Consider the following 22918-nt stretch of genomic DNA (forward strand, 5'->3'; position numbering starts at 1 on the left):
TATTTAAAATACTTTACATATACTATCAACAATACATCTATCACTCTCAGTACATATATAAATCAGCAGGACACACCACACACATTGCTATTCCCACCTGTTTTTTAGTTGTTGACTGATGAAACTTGTAATTGACAAGCAGGAGCTGGCAGGACACCGGCACCTAAGATTCCTGCCCTCCACTAAGCTCTGTCTGCGTTCCTGATAAGACTCATTCCTTCTCTAAGAGTGCCCCCCTCCCCCTGCATTAAGCGATTGTCTGATTGGTCAGTACTGGTCCAGGCAGGGGTGACAGTTTCCTCCAAGGTCAGTCCTGCAGCAACCATAGGGAACTTCAGGAATATGGGGCTGACTGGATACAGGACTCAATCTGACAGCTGGCACATCTTCTGCACAGTGCTGTCTGAACGATACACCTTTCTATAACCAATGACTTACTATGTTGTGAAGTGCATGAAGGGTGCTGTGCCAGAGAGAAGCCAACTCTCAAGCTGTTCATGGACTGGCCCACTTAGCACACTGGCCCATCTAGCATTTGCCTGAATTGCCAGATAGGCAGTCTGTCCCTGCATTACAGTCTATGAAGCAGAACATCACATGGTCTGCTGCTTGGAACGTGGAACGCTGGAACCATGTGATTTCCAAAGCCATATACAGGACATCGGCAATACATTCTAATGCTTGTGAAGAGCCATGATTAAGGACCTCGGTCTGAAACGTGTCGGCGAATTTTAAGCAAATTAAATAAACATCATTATGAAGTTTTAACCTAAGCTGAATAGTGTGTGGAAGTCTTTCCTATGTCAAAGGTTACTCCAAATGTTACTCCAGTTTGTCAGGGCCAAAATGTTTATTATGTTAATTTGATCGCTGATTTAAAAAAAAATAATACGCATAAACGCACAGAAGTATGCACATTATTACGATTTGTGCCATCCATGGTAAGATGTTAAAATAGGATATCAACGTATATGTGCATTGACAGGCATGGGCCTCATTGACTCTAAGCTAGTGAAAACTCTCTGCAGTGTCCCAGAACATGCAGACTACTACTCCTATTATGGCCATTTCTATTGCTGTGTCCATGCCTGTTCTGGTAAGTGTTTGCACTGCAACTGCTGCTGGTTTTCCCCTAGTATTCTCTGGTATTGTGCATTCTCATGTGTATTCTCATTTATTCCTGTGTAGTATTACATGGTACAGTGGTATGCAAGGCTGTTGATCACGTGACCGTGCCAGTGCCCTGTAACCATGGTTCCTCCAATGGCCGACTAGCTCTGGCCAGGAGCAACCATGTGACCTCCCACTACCTCCTAACAAGTTAGTCTTCCCCCTGCTTCCAAGCAAGGAGGATGTGTGTCGTCTCTCTCCTACCTCAGAGGAGTTGGACTTCTTCTGTGCAGCTCCCACTTCACCACTAGAAGTGTGGATCAGGTGCTTTGCTATATTCAAGTCTTCGGCTGTATCTGCCTGCTCAAGTGTCCGGAGTCTTCTCTCTCATCTGGGTGTCATTCCGTTATCTCTCATCACCGCTACAAGGATTCACAGCAAGTATTATTCTCAAGCTAATCCACCCAGCAACGCTATTTCTCTCATACTCCTACTCCCATCATCCGGCACGTATTCTCACAGCCTATGCAGCACCACTCCTGCTTTATTTGTCAAAGCCTGCTATATACCCGGTTGCATCCGGACAGAACTGTTGCTACTGGTTACCTCATCTATAATAAAACCGCTGTTACTGAACCCTGGCATTGGTGTCCACTAACTGGTGCCCTGACTAGGTGCAGCGAAGAATCGCATGCCCATCATCACCCGCAGATTCCACAGACCGGCCCTACAGCTGTGCTGCCCTCAGGCCTATACCGTGACAAGTATAACCCCTGCAGCTGCCCCGGTCATTGCCCGCTCATAACACCAGCACTGCAGAAGTGGCCCCCAGGGGCCAGGGCATCGCATCTCTAGTTATTTCCCACCAGTATTTAATTACCTAGAAAGGCATGGTGTGCTGTGATTTGAGTCCTAGTAATATAACATACAGTATACATGCAGGAAATGACGTGAATGTAGTCACAGCTGACTGTGGTCAGGCCATTATAGTCAATAGGGCCAGTGTCTGTCCACGCACATATACGTCTGTATCCCATATGGACATTTTTGCAATGTGTATATGCAACGGATGGCCCAAACATGATGGTAATGACCCCTTGTGCATTATTATTCCAATATTGGAGCACACAAAGAAGACGTAGTCAAATACTACAGACACCAACACTGAGGCCATTGTTTACATATGTGAATTCAGATTTATTGGTTGCAGGATTTATAAATTGACTACAGACAATGACAATCACTGTATGAAAAAGATATAAGACTAAAATATAGTAGAACTCAAGATATTTGCTATAAACCTGTCTCTTTTTTTGGTGAGGAACTAGATGTAAGGACATTATATATAACATTTCCTGGCATCATTCCTACAAAAGATTTACTGGTAGCTGGCAGCAAAGTATAATTTTGGTTACGTTGCATAGCAAATATATATATGTATATATAGAAAATGATACTATAGGTGAATTCTTGGGTCACTGTGGAAAAATTAAACACTTAGCGAACATGTGGTTAATACATTAAAAAGGCACAAATTCAGTGGGAAAGCACATCAGAACATAGAAAATACAAGGAGTAAGAGGGCATATTTTACATGTTACCACTTTAGGCTCTGTGTTTTACCTTTATTTTTGAAGTTTACAGGGGTGAAATCTCCTCACATATGTACCCAACATAAAGTCCAGGTCATTCAACATACTTTACAGTGGCCAAATAATTAAGAAAGGGTGACAGCCGACACTTTCCAATGCAGGTATAGAAAAAAGTATGCTGACCTACATGTATACCTGCTAATACCAAAACGACACTCTTTTAGCATCATTCATATTCATATGACTCTAGGGATATGTTCAGCATATATACTAAACATACACAATGAATTGAATGCATGCAATGAATCTACACAACTAACATGGTATGAACATAGCCTAAGATGTTGCATCATTTAAAGGGTGCCTGTCTTTTTAAAGCCCCTTCACCAATTTGATTGACAGTACTAGGCAGCTTTATTGTCACCTCAGCCTCTCACGTAAAATTCCACACAAGCCACATGAAACAAGGTGACGATGCATGCACAGTAATGTCTTCTCATAGCAGCCCCAAAGCATGTTCTGTACTTGCACGCTTCATTAGCGCAGAACATGCTTTGAGGCCCCAGAGAGAAGACAACATTACTGTGCATGTACTGGCTCATTGTTCCATGAGGCTTGTGAGGCTTTCATGTGAGAGGTAGAAGTGATAATACAGCCTGGTGGCTGTCAATCAAAATGGTAAAGAAAATTAAGAAGAGCATGGGATGGACTTTGCTGGGCTTTTGCAACCCAAGGGAAAACTCAGTGAGCTCTTAAGGCTCATTTGCATATATATATATATATATATATATATATATATATATATATATATATATCACCGCTAGAGGGGGCAGTTATCAAAACAAAGGTATGTACGGATTCAGGTTCAGAATATCTTTACAGCCTTGGCCTTAGTTTTTACACAGTGGCGTAGCTACCATAGAGGCAGGGAAGGCAGTTGCTATGGGGCCCCTGGAGGGAGGGGGCCCGGTGATGGACAGGGAAGATAAGAGCCTCCTGTGTCCTTTTGTTTAACCCCTTATGTACTGCAGTGTGTAAGTGACCCAGTGTTCTCTTACATGCTGCAACACAAAAAGAGTTAATAAGCTAAAGACAATTAGCTCTCTGCTTCACTGTTCTGATAACCTCTGACCTCTGTTCTCCGAGCTCCTGCAGAGGTCAGGGGTTATCAGTGCAGGAGTAGTGAAGCAGAGAGCTAATTGTCTTTAGCTTATTAACCCTTTTTTGTGTTGCAGCATGTAAGAGAACATTGGGTCACTTACACACTGCAGTACATAAGGGACATTGGGTCACTTACACACTGCAGTACATAAGGGGTTAAGCAAAAGGTAGTCTTCTCCTGCACCTATGTATGTAACCATGAGGCTCCTAATAGGCTGTTATAGTTAAATACAGTGGATGGACAGGACAAGCAGACATTGGCTTTCTGGTCTGCTAGTCACTGCTGTGGCTGTAGCAGGATTCTGCCTCTGGCCACAAGAGATTTATTTTTTGGCCACATCACCAAGTATATATATATATTAGGGATGAGCGAATTTACAGTAGGGACGAAGCGAAGCGCTTTGTCCCTATCTGTATGCCGCTCATTGGGCTGCGGCGATTTGAAGTGTGCTCTGCCCCGCACCACTCCTTCCCAGGTGCTGGGAAAAGATGGATCCTGTCCTGGGAATCTTCTCCCAGTTTCCCAGGACCGGATCCATAATTTTTCCAGCACCTGGGAATGAGCGGAGCACACTTCAAAGTGCCGCAGCCCGATGAGCGGCATACAGATAGGGAAGAAGCGCTTTGCTTCGTCCCTACTGTAAATTCGCTCATCCCTAATATATCTATCTATCTATCGTGTGTAGGGGAGGGGGGCTCCATACAGTTTTTTGCTATGGGGCCCCATGAATCCTAGCTACGCCCCTGTTTATACACCAAAAACCTGCTGACAGTCTCTTTAAGAAACCCCTGATATGTCAAAGCAACACATGAAATTTCAATCGGTAGGGGTCTGGGTTGCTGAGACCCCCAGCGATCACTAAAATGAATGGGCAGAAGCATTCAACTAAGTGCTGCTGCCTGTTCATCTCTATTTGGTACCACCTGGCTCTTCTCTGAGAAAGGCAAGTTACTGTTGACCTACCATCAATATCCATACACCGTGCATGCTGCTTCTCATTAATCATAGCAATCAGTGGGGGTCTCAGCACCGGGACCACCAACTAATCAAAATGTCTGACTTGTCACAATGGCAGATACCCTTTAAAAATCACACATCTTTCAAGGTTCCAGTAAGTTGATAAACATGCTGGAATTAGACCTCGCACAAAGAAAAAGTGGAGCAGTTGCCCTAAGTAACCAATCACATCCTAACTCTGAATTTTCTGAGATCCATTGGTAACAAAAGGCACGATCAAATTAAGTATTTTCTTATTATTCCACTTTTAATTTAGATCAATTCCAAAGGGATCCTTAGACCTCTTAACTCGCCAACAATATGGGTATCCAGGGCAGTAACAAGCTGATACTAAAGTCCTTTATATTCTGGGTAATGCTGCATAATGTAGAAAAAGAGCAATGAAGACAGTCCGCACTACATTCGAATTCAATGCATTGCTACATTGGCCAGAATATAAAATGGTGTCAACATGTTACCATCCTGGATACCAGCTTGGTAACAGTTTGGGAGCCTAAATTCACCTGACAGGTTCCCTTTAATACATGTCTCTAAATGTATGAAAAACCCAAAGGTTATTATTATTATAATTATCATTCTTTATCATTATTGCATGTTCACTAGTAACTATTGAGTGCTCAGTTTTGCTTATTGAACAGTCATGCAAAATAGGCTGTTGGTATGCATTTCATAACTATAGTCGATTAAATACGTATAGATAATTTAACGTTGGCCGTTTAAAAATATAAATTAATGGCTTGATGTACTATGTTAGCTCATAAAACATGACTATTGAATACGACATAAGGTACAAAAAACAGATCACATAAAAAAATATTTTCACGATAAAGCTTTATATAGCAATTATGGGAGTAATTTATCAAAGTAGTGCAAAGTAAGACTACAGTAGCTGCCCCTGGCAACCTAACAAATTCATTTTTAGAGGCCATTTGAAGTTGAAATTAAATTGGTTGCTAGTAGTTGCCTTCTGCTTCCACTTTAAAAGGCCTGTTAAAAAAAAAAAGAAAGTAGAATTTGACTGTTTCTGTACAACTACTTCCCTTTTGACTTGCACTATTTTTAATAAACTTCCCACTGTTTATCTTTGTATCAGGGATATATCTGGGACTACAATATTAATGGCCTAATGCTCAGTATTAGATTGGTTGGGCCCAAGCTCCTGGCACTCCTGCCGCGGTCCCTTCAGTAAGCTTATCTGCAGTGGTTCTAAGAGTTGGGCCCCAATAATCATAAAATGAAGGCCTCGGTGATAATATGGTCCCAGATAACTTCTATTAATTCATTAAAGAGGATTTCTCAACAGAATATACACTCATAAAACCAACATATTATGGGGTTAGATCTGCTCTGTTATTAGCCCAAATGACACAAAAAATATTAACCATCTTGTCTTATATCACCTAACAAGGAATGCAATGGAGGTATATTTGTGAGAAATGTACACTTACAACCTCCCTACCAACAAGTGAGTGACGGCAATCGCATATACATTCAGATACACAGCTGCCATTAGCCACAGGTAAAGAAGAGGTTGTTGCTTTCCAGCAGACTTCTATTAGTCCATAGATAGGCTTAGTTAGCCAAATAGCACAATATTCTCTTATTCCATATAGGATATTAGTAAAACAAAGTGATCCCTGGTAACAGACCCAGTTAATAATTTTTTAATACATGGGATGTCAATCTTGCATCAACTGTTCCCATTCAGACAACACACAGAGGTAGTTTTTTACTGTCTTTATATGTGAAGATTAATGAAACACCCGCACATTTTATTTTTAGAACACCTTTTCACCCATCCCAGCAAACACCATACCAGTAACATCTAACTGCTGAATGAACATTTTGCAATAAAAAAAGGAATTGAAGTTGGCAGTGAAGACACACGGGAAGTAGTCTGCTTTTCTTAGGCTGTTTGGATTGAAAATTGGATAACCAAGCGGCGGTTGTCCCAGAGTAGCCTCCTTTTCCATCAGCAGTTTTCTATCCTATAGTCAGCCAGTGTCGGAGCTACAAGAAAGCACACGCTGTCGATTAGTCTTTAATAGTTCATGTTATAGCACCAACATAGTCTGGAGCACTGCACAGAAACTGTCATCCTATATATGTTACTGTTTCCCTTACCCAGTAAAGACTAACACTCTAATTTTCATTACACACTAACCACCTGTGTGTTTTGGAGAGTAGTGAACTCGCCCCCAAAGAGAAGGAATGAAACAGTATCCTCATATATGCTGTGAGCTCCATTTATTTGGGGAGGAAGGATAGCTCTTATCTTAATAACTGGTGGGGTCCAAGTGGTCATACCTTTACTACTCAGCTTGTTATCTCCTGGCACTACATGAAGTTTCTCTGCCCACAGTGACTAATTCCCACTGCCTTCTCTCTTATAGCACTTCCTTTGGTCTCTGCAGTGTCTGCACCATCTAGAGGTAATAACTGGTAATGCAGTTTAAATTCTACTCATTACACTAGATATCAATAACAAGGAAGGACATAACCAGTCATGGGAAGGCTTACTTCTTTGTGAAGCTGTTAGAAACAGAGAGAAAACAATCTTGCTAAATAAATCTGAAAAAAGGTGCCATAAATCATTAAATGAAAGAGTTTACACTAATAAGGCAGTGAGGGTCCCGTTACACACAGATATCTAACAGATTAAGGCTGGGTTCACACTATGTATATTTCAGGCTGTATTTGGTCCTCATGTCAGGTCCTCATAGCAACCAAAACCAGGAGTGGATTGAAAACACAGAAAGGCTCTGTTCACATAATGTTGTAATTGAGTGGATGGCCATCATTTAATGGCAAATATTTGCTGTTATTTTAAAACAACGGCTGTGGTATTGAAATAATGGCCGTTATTTACTGTTATATGGCGGCCATCCACTCAATTTCAACATTGTGTGAACAGATCCTTTCTGTGTTTTCAATCCACTCCTGGTTTTGGTTGCTATGAGGACCTGACATGAGGACCAAATACTGCCTGAAATATACATAGTGTGAACCCAGCCTAAATGTACACAGGGAATCCAACATCATCATAGGATTAGGGATTGCATAAATTCTCCATTAAAGGAGAAGTCTGGCCAAAATTAATTTTTGATATGTTGTTACTTATGAAAAGTTATACAAATTTCTAATGTACATTAATTATGGGAAATGCACATATAGAGGTATTTCCCTTAATTTAGTAGATCAGGAAGTGTTAGAATTCTCTCAGATTCAGTGACGTCACAACGAAAGGTGTAATTCCTATGGAGTGTCCAGCAGAGGGCGCTCTATATATAGAAGTCTATGGGACTTTATTGTGTCTATAGATGTCTATGTAAAGTAATGTAGTGTAGTGTACAGCATGCTTTATTGAATGAATACATCTATGGAATACTTTGGGGAGCAAGGGTACTTGCTCCCCAAAGTATTGCATAAATGTATTCATTCAATATATTAGGATATCACAGTAAGCCCGCCGCCCGCCGATCCGCCGCATTCCCGCCAATCCGGACTATATACACTGAACTACAGCTCCCATCATCTGCTTATAGTATGAACAGGTGATGGGAGCTGTAGCTGGGTTATGGCTATGACTTGCCTGCCGCCGCTGATGCCACTGCTTATGCCGCCGGGCGCAGGGGGGAGCCGCTCAGTACACAGGAGCGCTCCCCCCTCCTTCTCCTTCCGGGATACCTTCTCCCTATACCACTGCTGACTCCCCGCCACCCTCCGCTCTCATATACCGGCTCCCGATGCATCAGTGCGGACACCAGGATGCATCGGGAGCCGGTATAAGAGAGCGGAGAGCGGCGGCCAGGCGGGGAGTCAGCAGTGGTATAGGGAGAAGGTATCCCGGAAGAAGGAGGAGGAGGGGGAAGCACTCCTGTGTACTGAGCTGCTCCCCCGGTATAAGCAGTGGCATCAGCGGCGGCAGGCAAGTCATAGCCATAACCCAGCTACAGCTCCCATCACCTGTTCATACTATAAGCAGATGATGGGAGCTGCAGTTCAGTGTATATAGTCCGGATCGGCAGGAATGCGGCGGAGCGGCGGGCTTACTGTGATATCCTAATATATTGAATGAATACATTTATGCAATATTTTGGGGAGCAAGTACCCTTTGCTTCCCAAAGTATTCCATAGATGTATTCATTCAATAAAGCATACTGTACACTACACTATGTTACATTACTTTACATAGACATCTATAGACACAATAAAGTCCCATAGACTTCTATATATAGAGCGCCCTCTGCTGGACACTTAATAGGAATTACAACTTTTGTCATGGGACATTTTAAGACACAAAGAGAAAGAAGGGAATGGGAATATAAACTAATGCTCAAATTTAAAACTTTGCAACATGGTCTCAATATCCATGCCAGCTTCATGTCGGCCTATGTGTGACCTGTTCTGGCTATGAAGACCATTAATTACTATTAGGCCATTAATCTGACAACAATCAGATAGCAACAAGAGCTTACCATCCTCTTGTCACGCCTCATGAGCTATAGTTTATGGACCTGTTGTAAATAGCAGACCTTGTGTATATTACATTTTGTTAATTCCAAAGTTTCCTAAAATCCTTTGATGAGTTCTGTTTAGTGTGTATATAAGTCTGTGATTTTTTTCAGTTCTGTATAACATCTTGTCTGACGAAGGGAGCTAGACTCTCGAAAGTTTACACTCAAATATACTCAGTTAGCCTCCAAAAGGAATCGTCTGATTTCTTCTCTATTCTACTGATTTCTATGGCTAACACGGTACAACAATACCTTTTGTCGTGACGTCACTGGATCTGAGAGAATTCTAACACTTCCTGATCTACTAAATTAAGGGAAATAGCCCTATATGTGCATTTCTCATAATTAATTTACTTTAGAAATTTATATAACTTGCTGGTATCAGGAACTTGCTGGTATCAGGAAATAGTATTTAAATAAAGCTCACCCTGGTTTATAAACTGCTAATGTAGTGTTATCACAAATTATACAGGTTTAAGCGTGTTTTTTTGCTAGAAATGCCCCTAACAGAAAGTTGTGTAGTCCTTTCATTTTAATAGGGTGTTGTCTCAGCAGCCCCGACTCCTCCCTCTCTACTGAGAGAATGCATCATCCTCTGCTGTTTTCGGAGGCTTGGTTAGATTTTGTCTGTGAACTCAAGTACTGACCCAAAAATGATATCATTACCTTTGATCAGCCGCTCCAGTCTACATCACTATCTGTCTGTCATTTACATAAATACATATAAATAGTTATTACTAGAAAATGTACCCGGCGCTGCCCGGGTATAAAGTGTCAGTGTGTTAATTAGATTTGTTCTAAGGTGCCCAGGAGGCAAAGCTAAAGGTATTGTTTCATCTAAGTTAAACAGTGGAATTAGTGTATACCTGTAGTGCATAGTTGGAGGGGTTCTGTATACCCACAATGTATAGTTTTTAGGGGTCTTGCATATCTGTAGTGCATAGTTGGGGGGGCTGTATACCTATAGTGTATAGTTGGGGGGGTCCTGTATACCTGTAGTGTGTAGTTGGGGGGGCTGTATACCTGTAGTGTATAGTTGAGGGAGGTCCTGTATACCTGCAGTGTACAGTTGTTGAAGGTTCTGTATACCTGTACTGTATAGTTCGGGGGTCCTGTATACTTGTAGTATATAGTTGGTGCTGTATACCTGTAATGTATAGTGTGTGGAGGTCTTGTATACCTGTAGTTTATAGTTTAAGGGTCCTGGATACCTGTAGTGTATAATTGGTGGAGGTCTTGTATACCTGTAGTATATAGTTCGGGGGTCCTGTATACCTCTAGTGCATAGTTTGAGGGTCCTGTATAACTGTAGTATAGAGTTGGTGGAGGTCCTGTATACCTGTAGTGTATAGTTTGGGGTCCTATATACCTGTAGTATAGAGTTGGTTGAGTTCCTGTATACCTGTAGTATATAGCTTTGGGGTTCTGTATACCTGTAGTGTATAGTTTGGGGTCCTGTATACCTGTAGTATATAGTTGGTGGAGTTCCTGTATACCTGTAGTATATAGCTTTGGGGTCCTGTATACCTGTAGTAAAGAGTTGGTGAAGGTGCTGTATACCTGTAGTATATAGTTGGTGTAGGTCCTGTATACCTGTAGTGTATAGTTTTGAGGTCCTGTATACCTATAGTGTATAGTTTGGGGTCCTATATACCTGTAGTATATAGTTGGTGGAGTTCCTGTATACCTGTAGTGTATAGTTTTGGGGTCCTGTATACCTGTAGTGTATAGTTTGGGGTCCTGTATACCTGTAGTGTATAGTTGGTGGAGGTCCTGTATACCTGAAGTATATAGTTGGTGGAGGTCCTGTATACCTGTAGTGTATAGTTTTGGGGTCCTGTATACCTGTAGTGTAAAGTTTGGGGTCCTGTATACCTGTAGTATATAGTTGGTGGAGGTCCCGTGCACTTGTAGTGTATAGTTTTGGGGTCCTGTATACCTGTAGTGTCCTGTATACCTTCAGGGTCGTATTTACCATTAGGCACCCATGGTCTGGTGCGTAGGGTAGCACCTTGTAGAGGGGCAGTATGGCGGTATTGGTCAGGTCTGGTATGGCAGTGTTATCCAGTCTCAGTATGGTGGTATTGGTCAGGTGTGTTATGACAGTGTTATCCCGTCACAGTATGGTGGTATTGGTCAGGTCTGGTATGGCGGTGTTATCCAGTCACAGTATGGCGGTATTGGTCAGGTCTGATATGATGGTGTTATCCAGTCACAGTATGGCGGTATTGGTCAGGTCTGGTGTGGCGGTGTTACCCAGTCACAGTTTGGCGGTATTGGTCAGGTCTGGTATGGCAGTGTTATCAAGTCACAGTATAGCGGTATTAGTCAGGTCTGGTATAGCGGTGTTATCCAGTCACAGTATAGCGGTATTGGTCAGGTCTGGTGTGGCAGTGTCATCCAGTCACAGTATGGTGGTATTGGTCAGGTCTGGTGTGGCAGTGTTATCTAGTCACAGTATAGCGGTATTGGTCAGGTCTGGTGTGGCAGTGTCATCCAGTCACAGTATGGTGGTATTGGTCAGGTCTGGTGTGGCAGTGTTATCCAGTCACAGTATAGCGGTATTGGTCAGGTCTGGTATGACAGTGTTATCCAGCACAGTATGGCGGTATTGGTCAGGTCTGGTACAGTATGACAGTGGGGGCCCTTTATATACATGTACTGTATAGATGGAGTAGGGGCTCCTGTATATACATGTACTGTATAGATGGAGTAGGGGGTCCTGTATATACATGTACTGTATAGATGGAGTAGGGGGTCCTGTATATACATGTACTGTATAGATGGAGTAGGGGGTCCTGTATATATGTACTGTATAGATGGAGTAGGGGGTCCTGTATATACATGTACTGTATAGATGGAGTAGGGGGCCCTGTATATACATGTACTGTATAGATGGAGTAGGGGGTCCTGTATATACATGTACTGTATAGATGGAGTAGGGGGCCCTGTATATACATGTACTGTATAGATGGAGTAGGGCAGGCATGTCCAAACTTTTTTCGAAGAGTGCCAAATTTGATGAAGTGAACATGTGCGAGGGCCGACCATTTTACATGCTACATGCTATATGCTTTATAACACAGGCAGATAATAGCAAGCTGGATACCTGGGGGGGCCATAAAAGTTCGGAACGCGGGCCGCAAATGGCCCTCCGGCCGGACTTTGGACATGCCTGGAGTAGGGGGTCCTGTATATACATGTACTGTATGGATGGAGTAGGGGGTCCTGTATACACATGTACTGTATAGATGGAGTAGGGGGTCCTGTATATACATGTACTGTATAGATGGAGTAGGGGGTCCTGTATATACATGTACTGTATAGATGGAGAAGGGGGTCCTGTATATACATGTACTGTATAGATGGAGTAGGGGGTCCTGTATATACATGTACTGTATAGATGGAGTAGGGGTCCTGTATATACATGTACTGTATGGATGGAGTAGGGGGCCCTGTATATACATGTACTGTATAGATGGAGTAGGGGGTCTACCAGTTATTACTGTGGATGTTGTGAGGCAGCTTCCCTAGCAACCATTGCTCCCTGTGAAAATGAAAGCAGTAATCCTATTGGTTGCTAAGGCTCCAACTGCCGTGTCTGCTGCAGCTAATTATATCACCTGTGTTTGCAGTGAGGAGATTTTCCCATTCATCTATATGGGGCGCCTCTCTTTTCCCTCCCCCTCCCCTCCTGTACATCTGGCGGGGACGGGACCTTCGCTAAAACCTTCCCGGGCACCCAATGTATCTGTGTGCCAAATTTGGGGTCAAACGGTTCAGGGGTTTGGAAGTCTATTTGGGACAGACGGACAGACAGACAGACAGACTTTGATTTTTATTATATAGATGGCATTTAAAGAGAAGCTGTAGTCAACCCCCCAAAAAGGTGATGTTACTATTATTAAATAACTTAGGGTGCCCTAGTCCAATGGGTGTGAACTTAATTTTATAGGCTGGGTTCACACTACGTATATTTCAGTCAGTATTGTGGTCCTCATATTGCAACCAAAACCAGTAGTGGATTAAAAACACAGAAAACCTATGTTCACACAATGTTGAAAATGAGTAGATGGCCGCCATATAACAGTAAATAACTTCCATTATTTCAATACAACAGCCGTTGTTTTAAAATAACAGCAAATATTTGCCATTAAATGACGACCATCCACTCAATTTCAACATTGTGTGAACAGATCCTTTCTGTGTTTTCAATCCACTCCTGGTTTTGGTTGCAATATGAGGACCACAATACTGACTGAAATATACGTAGTGTGAACCCAGCCATAAAGTGGATGAATATCAGGTGCTGGGTGTGATGATCAAGTCAAGGGGTATCTATTAGGCATACATGCCCCTCAATGTAAAACATTCACACCACCTGTCCGTGTAATCATACTCATCACTTGATACATTCTTTGATTAAAATTGAGGTCACACCCATCTGACTGTAAGGTTAAATAACTTTTTATTGTGAATCATTATGAACACGTCAATACTTTTTACATTTTGGAGAAGATTTATGAAAGGGTGTAAAATATACAGTGGTGTGAACTGCCCACAGCAGCCAATCACAGCTCAGCTTTCAGCTCTGGTAAAATGAAAGCTGAGCTGTAACATAGTAACATAGTAAATAAGGTTGAAAGAAGACAAGAGTCCATCAGGTTCAACCTAGGAAAATCCTACTGTGTTGATCCAGGAAGGCGAAAAACCCCTATGGGGCAGAAGACAAACGCCCCACCACAGGGAGAAACTCCCCCCCCCTCCCCCGACTGCAATGGCAACCAGAACAATCCCCGGATCAACGTATCACCAGAAATCTAATGCCCATAACTTGTAATATTATATTTTTCAAGAAAATCATCCAGGCCTCCCTTGAACTTATTTAATGAATCAGCCATGACAACATCATGTGGCAGAGAGTTCCACAGTCTTACCGCTCGTACAGTAAAGAACCCGCGTCGATGCTGATGATGAAATCTTCTTTCCTCTAGACTTAGAGGATGCCCCCTTAAGCTGTGATTGGTTGCTGTGGGCAATTTACACCTGTGTATATTTTACACCCTTTAATAAGTCTGGCATTTAGAGACATGCACCGCACATGGGGTGCTACGAATACAGTAAAGATATTCCTGGTGAATATGATAAATGTACAGTGCTAACAGTGTGAACCTTCTATTATTTGCCCAGGCTTCTCTTGCAGTTCACTTCTATCAGCTGGAGCTGGATGCTCTGGGCCCACTTGAGAATAATGCACAGTGACAGGACACATTTAGCTGTTTTCTGTCACATTCTAATGACCAGTAACATAGCTTCTGCTTTTACATCTAAAATGCTTCTCTTTTGTTTCATCAGTGACCCTCATGTGTGGACACAATTTTTAATGGCTAAGCCATTAAAGGGGAACGATCAGCAGGTTAGACAAATCTAACCCGCTGATATTTCCCTAGTAGGCGCAGGGCACTGAGGATGAAGATAGGTCTCTTACCTTCATCCTTGGTGCCGTTCCCATGCTGTTTATTCTGAAATTTTTATGGTGTTCACACAGCTAACAGCATTGGAACGACGCCAAGGATGAAGGTGAGCAACCCATGCCCATCAGGGAGCTGTCAGCAGGTTAGATTTGTCTAACCTGCTTATAGTTCCCCTTTAAGTGAGATTCTCTCTCTCTCTCTCTCTCTCTCTCTCTCTACCAAGCAAGAAGGAATATTATTCACAGCCCTTTTGTCTCAACCTCATTGCTTTGTGAGCTGTTCTCTCACTCCCTTTTGGGATAATACTCTATATCACTCTACCTATCTGATAAGACGTGAATAACCAAGCAGCTGGGACGATCACCTGATGAGGGTCAGGCATGATTCATTTTCAGCCCTACAAGTTTACCTACATTAGTTGATATGGGAATACCTCTTTCGCTAATTTCTCTATCTTCTGGCCATACCTCCCTTATTGAATCTATGCCTAAAGCGTGTGCAATATGAAAAAATAAATGAACCTACCTTAAACTGCCTGATGTCTCCTTGAGCAACAAGATGATATTCATTTTCTGGGGTGATACAGTAAGCAAGTCTCTAAAATAATGATATAATCACATATTCACATATCATATTAAATTAAAAACAAATGTATGGTATTCTTACTCCAACATCCATAATTTATTTAATACATACTTCCCTTTCTTCCATAGATGGAACCCCAGCTGACCTGTACTGTCCTATATCAACCAAACTACCAATGAGTGCAAAGAGTGTCTGTTGCGCTGGAGGACCTGTCAGGTTCTGCATTACACTGACAACCCATTGATTTGAATGGGCACTGTGGCTGTTACTTGTGTAAGATTTCTGTGGTTGGGTCTGCTCAATGGTGGACAAACCATACAGTATGTGCAATCTGTGCAGGTGTACGGAGTCCCAGTAGTTAAAGGGGTTATCCAGCATTAGCAAAATTTTACTATATAGCTGTGATCATATAGAAAATTATAAACATCCTATGTAGGGATGGTCCGAACCCGCCGAGGTTCGGGTTCGGATAAACCCGAACGCTCGGCATTGGATTCCTGCTGTCTGCTTGCTCCGTGCAGCAGGCGGATACAGCGGGAGGACCGCCTGGAAAACTGGGATACAGCCTATGGCTATGGCTGTATCCCAGTTTTCCAGGTGGTCCTCCCGCTGGATCATTTGTACCATCCCTAATCCTATGCTTACCTGTCCATGCTGCCTCTGTGTCCTACTGTGATGTTTCTGGTGCCTCAACCCTCCCCCCCCTCCACTGCGGACGGTGGAGTGACAGCCTGCTCAGCCAATCACTGACTAAGACAGGACAGTACTACCGCCTGTAATTAGCTGCATGGGCTGTCAGTCCTGAAAGAAGTATGTCTAGGAAGGGAAGCATCTGGAAGGGAAGCAAGTCAGAGGGTGTCACCAGAGAAAGCAGAACACTGGTGGAGTGTGGACAGGTAAGCATAGCATGTTTATTATTTTCTAGATCACCACATTTGCTAATGCTTGACAACCCCTTTAAGGGACTACTGCTATCTTAAAGACTAGTCCACATGTGAAAAAAATGAAACTATTTAAGTTACATTGCTGGCAGACATTTGTAGTCACTAAGCTAATGAAATGTGTGGTTCTTAATAACCAGCGGATTATTAGAGACATAGAGGATTTGAAGCAGGCTGTTCATATATTCTGTAGTTCTAGCAAATTGGCCCCCTGCTGTGCTATGTTCGCACATTAACAGGACAGTGCATTAGCCTACATACAGCCTTACGAGCTTGGTAAAGGGAAGTGGCAATACTATTTTTCCCTATAATATGTTTGCAGTTTTTAGTAAGAATTAAAATATGCAGAAAAACACTATTCACAAATCTTACCTAAAAAACTAAAACAGCAAAGGTTAGTTTGTCTAACCCTGCAGAAATATGCGATCAACACAGGAGCCATATCTAATTCACTATTTCTCCCATAGCTTAGCACAATACACACTATTACTCTATGGCTGTTACATGATTTGCAGCACCTATAGTAAAAATGACAAAAACCTTTTTGTACATAATATTTTTATAAATAATATAAAGTTTACCTTTTTAAAAGACCCCTTCACTGTGATAAATTTGTATATAAAATAGAGAGGCACTAGCATCATAGATGACAATGCAATGGCCCATCCGGTCCGATTAGCCCATGGAGGAAAGCGGTAGTCATCATATTCCAATGGGTTATAGGTCACAATACTAGCAATCACAACAAACTTACAGGAAGAATAAAACAAGAGATATGTTATTATGATTTGAGTTCTTAGTTTTAAATAAAACTTTAAAATTCCCCAAATATTTAAACTTAATTAGTTACAATTTTATGTATTTCAGGGTATTCTAATTTTTCATTGTATGCTTTATCCTTAAGGGTAACATCCCCCCCCCCCATACTCTTCCTTTGTCCCAGCAGTGCTTATCCCCAGGGGCGTAACTAGAAATGGTTGGGCCCAATAGCACCGCCAACTCACCACTAAGCTGTCAAGTGTAGGGATTATTCTGGTCGCCATTGGAGTCGGGGGGGGGGGGGTTCCCCCTGCGGTGGGGCTATTGTCATCTGTCTCGTGGGGGGGATTTGCCTTCCCCTGGATCAACCCAGTAGGGTTTCCCTAGGTTGAACCTAATGGACTCTTGTCGTCTTTCAACCTCATTTACTATTTTACTATGTAACCGCAAGCGCTGGTCAGAAGTGCTTGCAGTTAAAGATTTGCTGAATTGGGAGGCCACCGGGTGCTATAAGTCAGTGATTTTCAACCTTTTTTGAGCCGCGGCACACTTTTTATACTTAAAAAATCCCGGGGCACACCACCAACCAAAATGGCACAAAATGACACTAAAACAGTACATATTATACATATAGTTAATAATATAGATTCTATATGTATTTATACTCACTCAGTGTGAAACCTGGGCCTGTTTTCTTCTACCCCCCATGCTTCTCTCCACCATACTTCTCCCCCTACTTCTCTCCTGTGCTTCTCTCCACCATACTTCTCCCCCCTGCTTCTCTCCTGTGCTTCTCTCCACCATACTTCTCCCCCCTGCTTCTCTCCTGTGCTTCTCTCCACCATACTTCTCCCCCCTGCTTCTCTCCTGTGCTTCTCTCCACCATACTTCTCTCCCCTGCTTCTCTCCTGTGCTTCTCTCTACCATACTTCTCCCCCCTGCTTCTCTCCTGTGCTTCTCTCCACCATACTTCTCCCCCCTGCTTCTCTCCTGTGCTTCTCTCCACCATACTTCTCCCCCCTGCTTCTCTCCTGTGCTTCTCTCCCCCATACTTTTCTCCCCCCTGCTTCTCTCCACCAAACTTCTCTCCCCCCTGCTTCTCCCCGCTGTTTCTCTCCCCCATCCCCATGTTTCTCTCCCCTGCTTCTCTCCCCTGCTTCTCCCCCATCCCCAAGTTTCTCTCCCCCATTGTTTTCTCCTGTCTCACAGGGGCACCATAGTTTGGGGAACTTTCCCCGCGGCACACCCGACCATGTGTCGTGGCACACTAGTGTGCCACGGCACACTGGTTAAAAATCACTGCTATAAGTGATGACAGCTCAAGGGCCCACTGTATTGATGCAGCAGACCATGGGCCCCCCTGGTGGGGTGGGCCCCGTAGCAGCCACTATGGCTACTACAGTGGTAGTTACACCCTGCTTATTCCTTTTGACACACATAGCATAACTAACTTGATATGCAGCATAGAAAATTCTACCATTGGCAACTAAAGTGATTGCTGCTGCTTGGTTTTCATGTTCTCATGACCATCTCAGACTCCAGCTGTGGCCTTACAGAGAACAGTAAGACATGGCCGAGGTTCAATATAATATTTTGCTTGGACTGCTAAGTTTATCAAGGCTCCTTGTAATAAAGCAAGCCCCTGTGTCACAAAGCATGGATGTTTTGATTCACTAGATATAACCCAGAATAGCGCCACATTTCTGGTATAGTTGTATTGTAAAGAATAGTATTTTGTATTAAAGACATATTTATCATGCACAAACTGTATAGAATAAAACAAGATATGCTTCTAAGTATCAGTTGCCTTACTGACGATACACAGAAAAAAGAGAAGCATGTAGTAAAATACATTACTGTGAATCCACAGTGGCCATCTGTGTATATTTTCAGGGTTAACAGACAAACTTGTATATAAAATGTGTATCTTTTTAACCTATTACTATCACTTGTAGGAGGTCACAATACTGAGCTCTTGGTAGAATATATAGCTTTAGGCTACTCAGCCTTGCACTGCTATGGAGCAAAATATCTGCATTATTCTGAAAAAAAAAAGTCAAAGGTTACTCTGCAAAAGGTGATAAGAAATCCTGAAATATCACAAATGCTAAATCTATTCCGGCAGGTGACCATTTCCAACAGTATAAGGGGCAATCCCTGGCTGAGGTTACTTACAGAACAGTAACATGATTTTTATCTGGATAGTTTTTAGTCAATAAATTTTCTGTAGAACATATCCCTTTACCAGTGCAATGATGCAACACAAATAGGGAGAGACCTGTCAATCAAATGGGACAGGGAGAAGACTGGGGAGTCAACCTCCTTGACTTTATTCTCCATTTCTAGTTTAAAGGGGTAATCCAGCAAAAATATTTTTCTTTCAAATCAACTGGTGTCAGAAAGTTATATAGATTTGTAATTTACTTCTATTAAAAAATCTCAAGTCTTTCAGTACTTATAAGCTACTATATGTCATGCAGGAAATGTTTTATTTTCAGTCTCACACAGCGCTCTCTGCTGACATTTCTGGCCGAGAAAGGAACTTTCTCTCAGTTTTCTATGAATCCCCACAGAAAATCTCTCCTGCTCGGGACAGTTCCTGTCTCTGCCAGAAATGTCAGCAGAAAGTAAATAAAACAACATTTCCTACAGGAGGACATACAGCAGCTTATAACTATGGGAAGACTTAAGATTTTTATTAGAAGTAAATTACAAATCTATTAACTTTCTGACACCAGTTGATTTGAAAGAAAAGGATTTTCGCTGGAAAACCCCTTTAAGCTATGAGTTCTCTTAAATGCCACACTATTAGTGTAAGGCTATGTTCACACACTATTTTTTTTATTTTATTTTTTTTGCTGGTCATTTTATAGGATGACCTTCCTTTCGAGGCCAAATGGCGCCTGTTATTTTATAATGATGCCCATGATTGTACAAATGACAGATGTCATTATAACATAACAGTTATCATTTGGTTTCAAAATCATGGCCATCCTAAAGGAAAGCCAGCAAATGGCAAAAAAAGATGGTGTGTGAACATAGCCTAAATCATAGCTCATTGTAATGATCAAGCCTACGCCTGCTTAATGTTACCCCTGGTTCCACAGGCAAGAACACCTGACAGGTTAGGTTTTTGGGGTATGAATACAAATAATACAAATACAAATAGGAATTATTTACTACATAAGATAGAAAATTCATACATATATTATGCAATTTTAAAATAAATTATTAAATAATACAGATCAACTAATTGGTTTTAATAAAATGTTTAATATCTTATATTGCATTGGTATAGAGGGATTATCTCCACCTTAACTAAAGCCATAAAAAGTATAATATATGAATTCCTGAACAATGTTTGATTTGACCATGGACATGGAGAATTTTGTGGTTAGCTTTGTAACTCTACAAAGCTAACTCTACTTAAAAAAAAAATCTTTCAAGAATGAAACTAAAGTGAAGGGCAAAATAATCAGAACATGGATCTACATTTTCTCTGTTTTTTGGCTTGATTTTTACTCACCAGGAGAAAAGCAGGGCTGACAAATTTCCAGCATAACCTCCAGTAAAGACCAGGCTTAAAACCAAGCATTCTGTAAATGTCATCACTAAATCGGTCCACACCTAAACGAAAAGCATAGTCTTGTCATAATAGTACATTATGCATCATGGGAGAAGAATTGTATGGAATAACAGAAAATGAGTAAATGCATCTGATTATGGATCTGCTCAGACTTTTGGGGTCAGCTTTTTGGCATTTCTGACAGAAGGAATTGTATGGTCATCAGCAACATTTTGCCATAAAAAGCCCCATCAGAAACCCCACAATTATAGGGGTTATCCCAAGAATGAAAGTTATCGCTTATCCTGATCCACATGGTAGGACATAATTACCAATAAGTAAATGTCTGACTTCTGAGACCACCACTGATAACAAAAATGGAGGCACTTTTTCTCTTATGTGAATGAAGCAGTAACTCACATGATTTACCACTGCTTACTCACATGATTTACATTCTGTCAATAGGTGGAGGTCCCACCAATCGGTCCCCCACAATCAGCTAGTTATTTCCTAACCTGGGGAAAACATTTCATCTTGGTGTAACCCTTTAAAAGTAAATGGAATGGCTTCATGACTTCCATGGCTCTATTATAAAAGTAGTCCTTACGCTATCATAAAAAGCTATATAGCTATTCATATGAAAAGATCTAAGAGACACCTTTGAGGTTACGAGCAGAAATTAATAATGGGAGATTTCTGATGTGGTTGTGACACATAACCAGACCTGTTTTTAACATTTTTGAATCCTACCATTTCTAGGTTTTATTTATTTTTTTCTGCATACATAATCTTTATTGTATGGATCTCTCTCTGTGGCTCACTATTGATCCATTATTTAAAATCAGAGAAAACTGCTAAGATGTTAGCTTGTTAGAGGGACACTAAACAGAAATTCTGCCAAGAACACAGGCATCAATCTGCTGATATGTTCCATTTTTATGGAGGAAGGTTAAAGAGGCTGAGCTTACCAAGGGCTGTGGTTTACCAACTTTGTCAGAGTAGATGGGGGAGGCTCCTGCTGCAGCCATAAATTGGAGGGGATATTATTTTACCTGACAGGCTTCATAGAGTTTTTGTGTACTCAGTGAGTAAGTTTCTGCCTATTATATAGGAGAATAATTCAATTAAAGAATACTACTCAAGACTCAAGAGTTGACTTCTCTCTTCTCTAAGCCTTTTAACATAATATAGATTTGTTACATTTTGGTACATATCAGAAGTGTAAAGGGATATACTATACCATAAAACCATGACACTCCGATGGCCTCTATTAATACAGCAAACAATATAGATGTCCCTGCAGCGAATGTATCCAAAAGAGTGACTACATAGATCCCACCCTGTAAAGACATTTAAAACAAATATACATACTGTATATTCGGTATATAAATACATTTATTCACTGTGAATTGAAAAATCTGTGGTACATTTGTGGCATAGCATGCTAACATTTCAAAACACCATTATAGGGATTAGACTTATCTGAGAGCCTATCCATGCAATCACTTACTAATCAATACTTATCCACTAAATGCGGTTCACGGAAGAAAAAGAGCGCTGCACCTCACACCTATGGCTGATACTAGTGCCCCTAGGCTAAATAAAAAACACATCAGAATTTTGTGTATGAATTGATCAAGCCATACTGCCCCATGTACCATCGTGCAGGTATCTGATACACATGGGTCCCTACACTAAGTCCACACCGTGCCAGCCAGTGGCTACCAACCCCGCAGGCGTGCACAGTCAGGGAACGGGGGCCATGGGACGGCCCTGTGAGCCCCATGCCACAGGACCAGACCCAAAAACACGCCTGCGGGGTTGGTGGCCACTGACTGGCACGGTGTGGACTTAGTGTAGGGACCCATGTGTATCAGATACCTGCACGATGGTACATGGGGCAGTATGGCTTGATCAATTCATACACTAAATTCTGATGTGTTTTTTATTTAGCCTAGGGGCACTAGTATCAGCCATAGGTGTGAGGTGCAGCGCTCTGTTTCTTCCCTGAACCGCATTTTGTTTCTCTCTTTTCTCCGTGTTTTGCACTCGTCCTGGTGAGACCCAAATGACCGCAATTAGCAGGAGACACCTGAGTGCACATGGTTTTTATCCCTCCTGTCTTTTCCCAGTCTGTCTGCAGCAGCTATGGTGAGCGCAATACCTCATCCAGACTTGTGCTGTTTGGGGACGACC

The 22918-nt window shown here is 41.9% G+C and overlaps 1 protein-coding gene across 4 annotated transcripts in view; it reads right to left on the reverse strand.

Moving 5' to 3' along the window:
- Positions 1-4535: 4535 nt before the first annotated feature.
- SLC6A2 (solute carrier family 6 member 2) overlaps positions 4536-22918 on the reverse strand; it is a 112498-nt gene continuing 94115 nt past the window's right edge. For 2 of the 4 annotated variants that reach the window (XM_069968456.1, XM_069968457.1), the window contains 5 exons: positions 21963-22062; positions 20684-20784; positions 16980-17147; positions 15398-15469; positions 4536-6891 (listed from right to left, as the gene is read on the reverse strand). In XM_069968456.1, coding sequence (XP_069824557.1) covers positions 6865-6891; positions 15398-15469; positions 16980-17147; positions 20684-20784; positions 21963-22062 — 468 coding nt within the window. In that variant the 3' untranslated portion in view covers positions 4536-6864. The remainder of the gene's footprint in view (positions 6892-15397; positions 15470-16979; positions 17148-20683; positions 20785-21962; positions 22063-22918) is intronic. The other 2 variants (XR_011362763.1, XR_011362762.1) reach the window with 2 other exon arrangements.

Source organism: Dendropsophus ebraccatus, chromosome 4 (assembly GCF_027789765.1).
Source record: "Dendropsophus ebraccatus isolate aDenEbr1 chromosome 4, aDenEbr1.pat, whole genome shotgun sequence".
NCBI classification, from domain to species: Eukaryota; Metazoa; Chordata; class Amphibia; order Anura; family Hylidae; genus Dendropsophus; species Dendropsophus ebraccatus.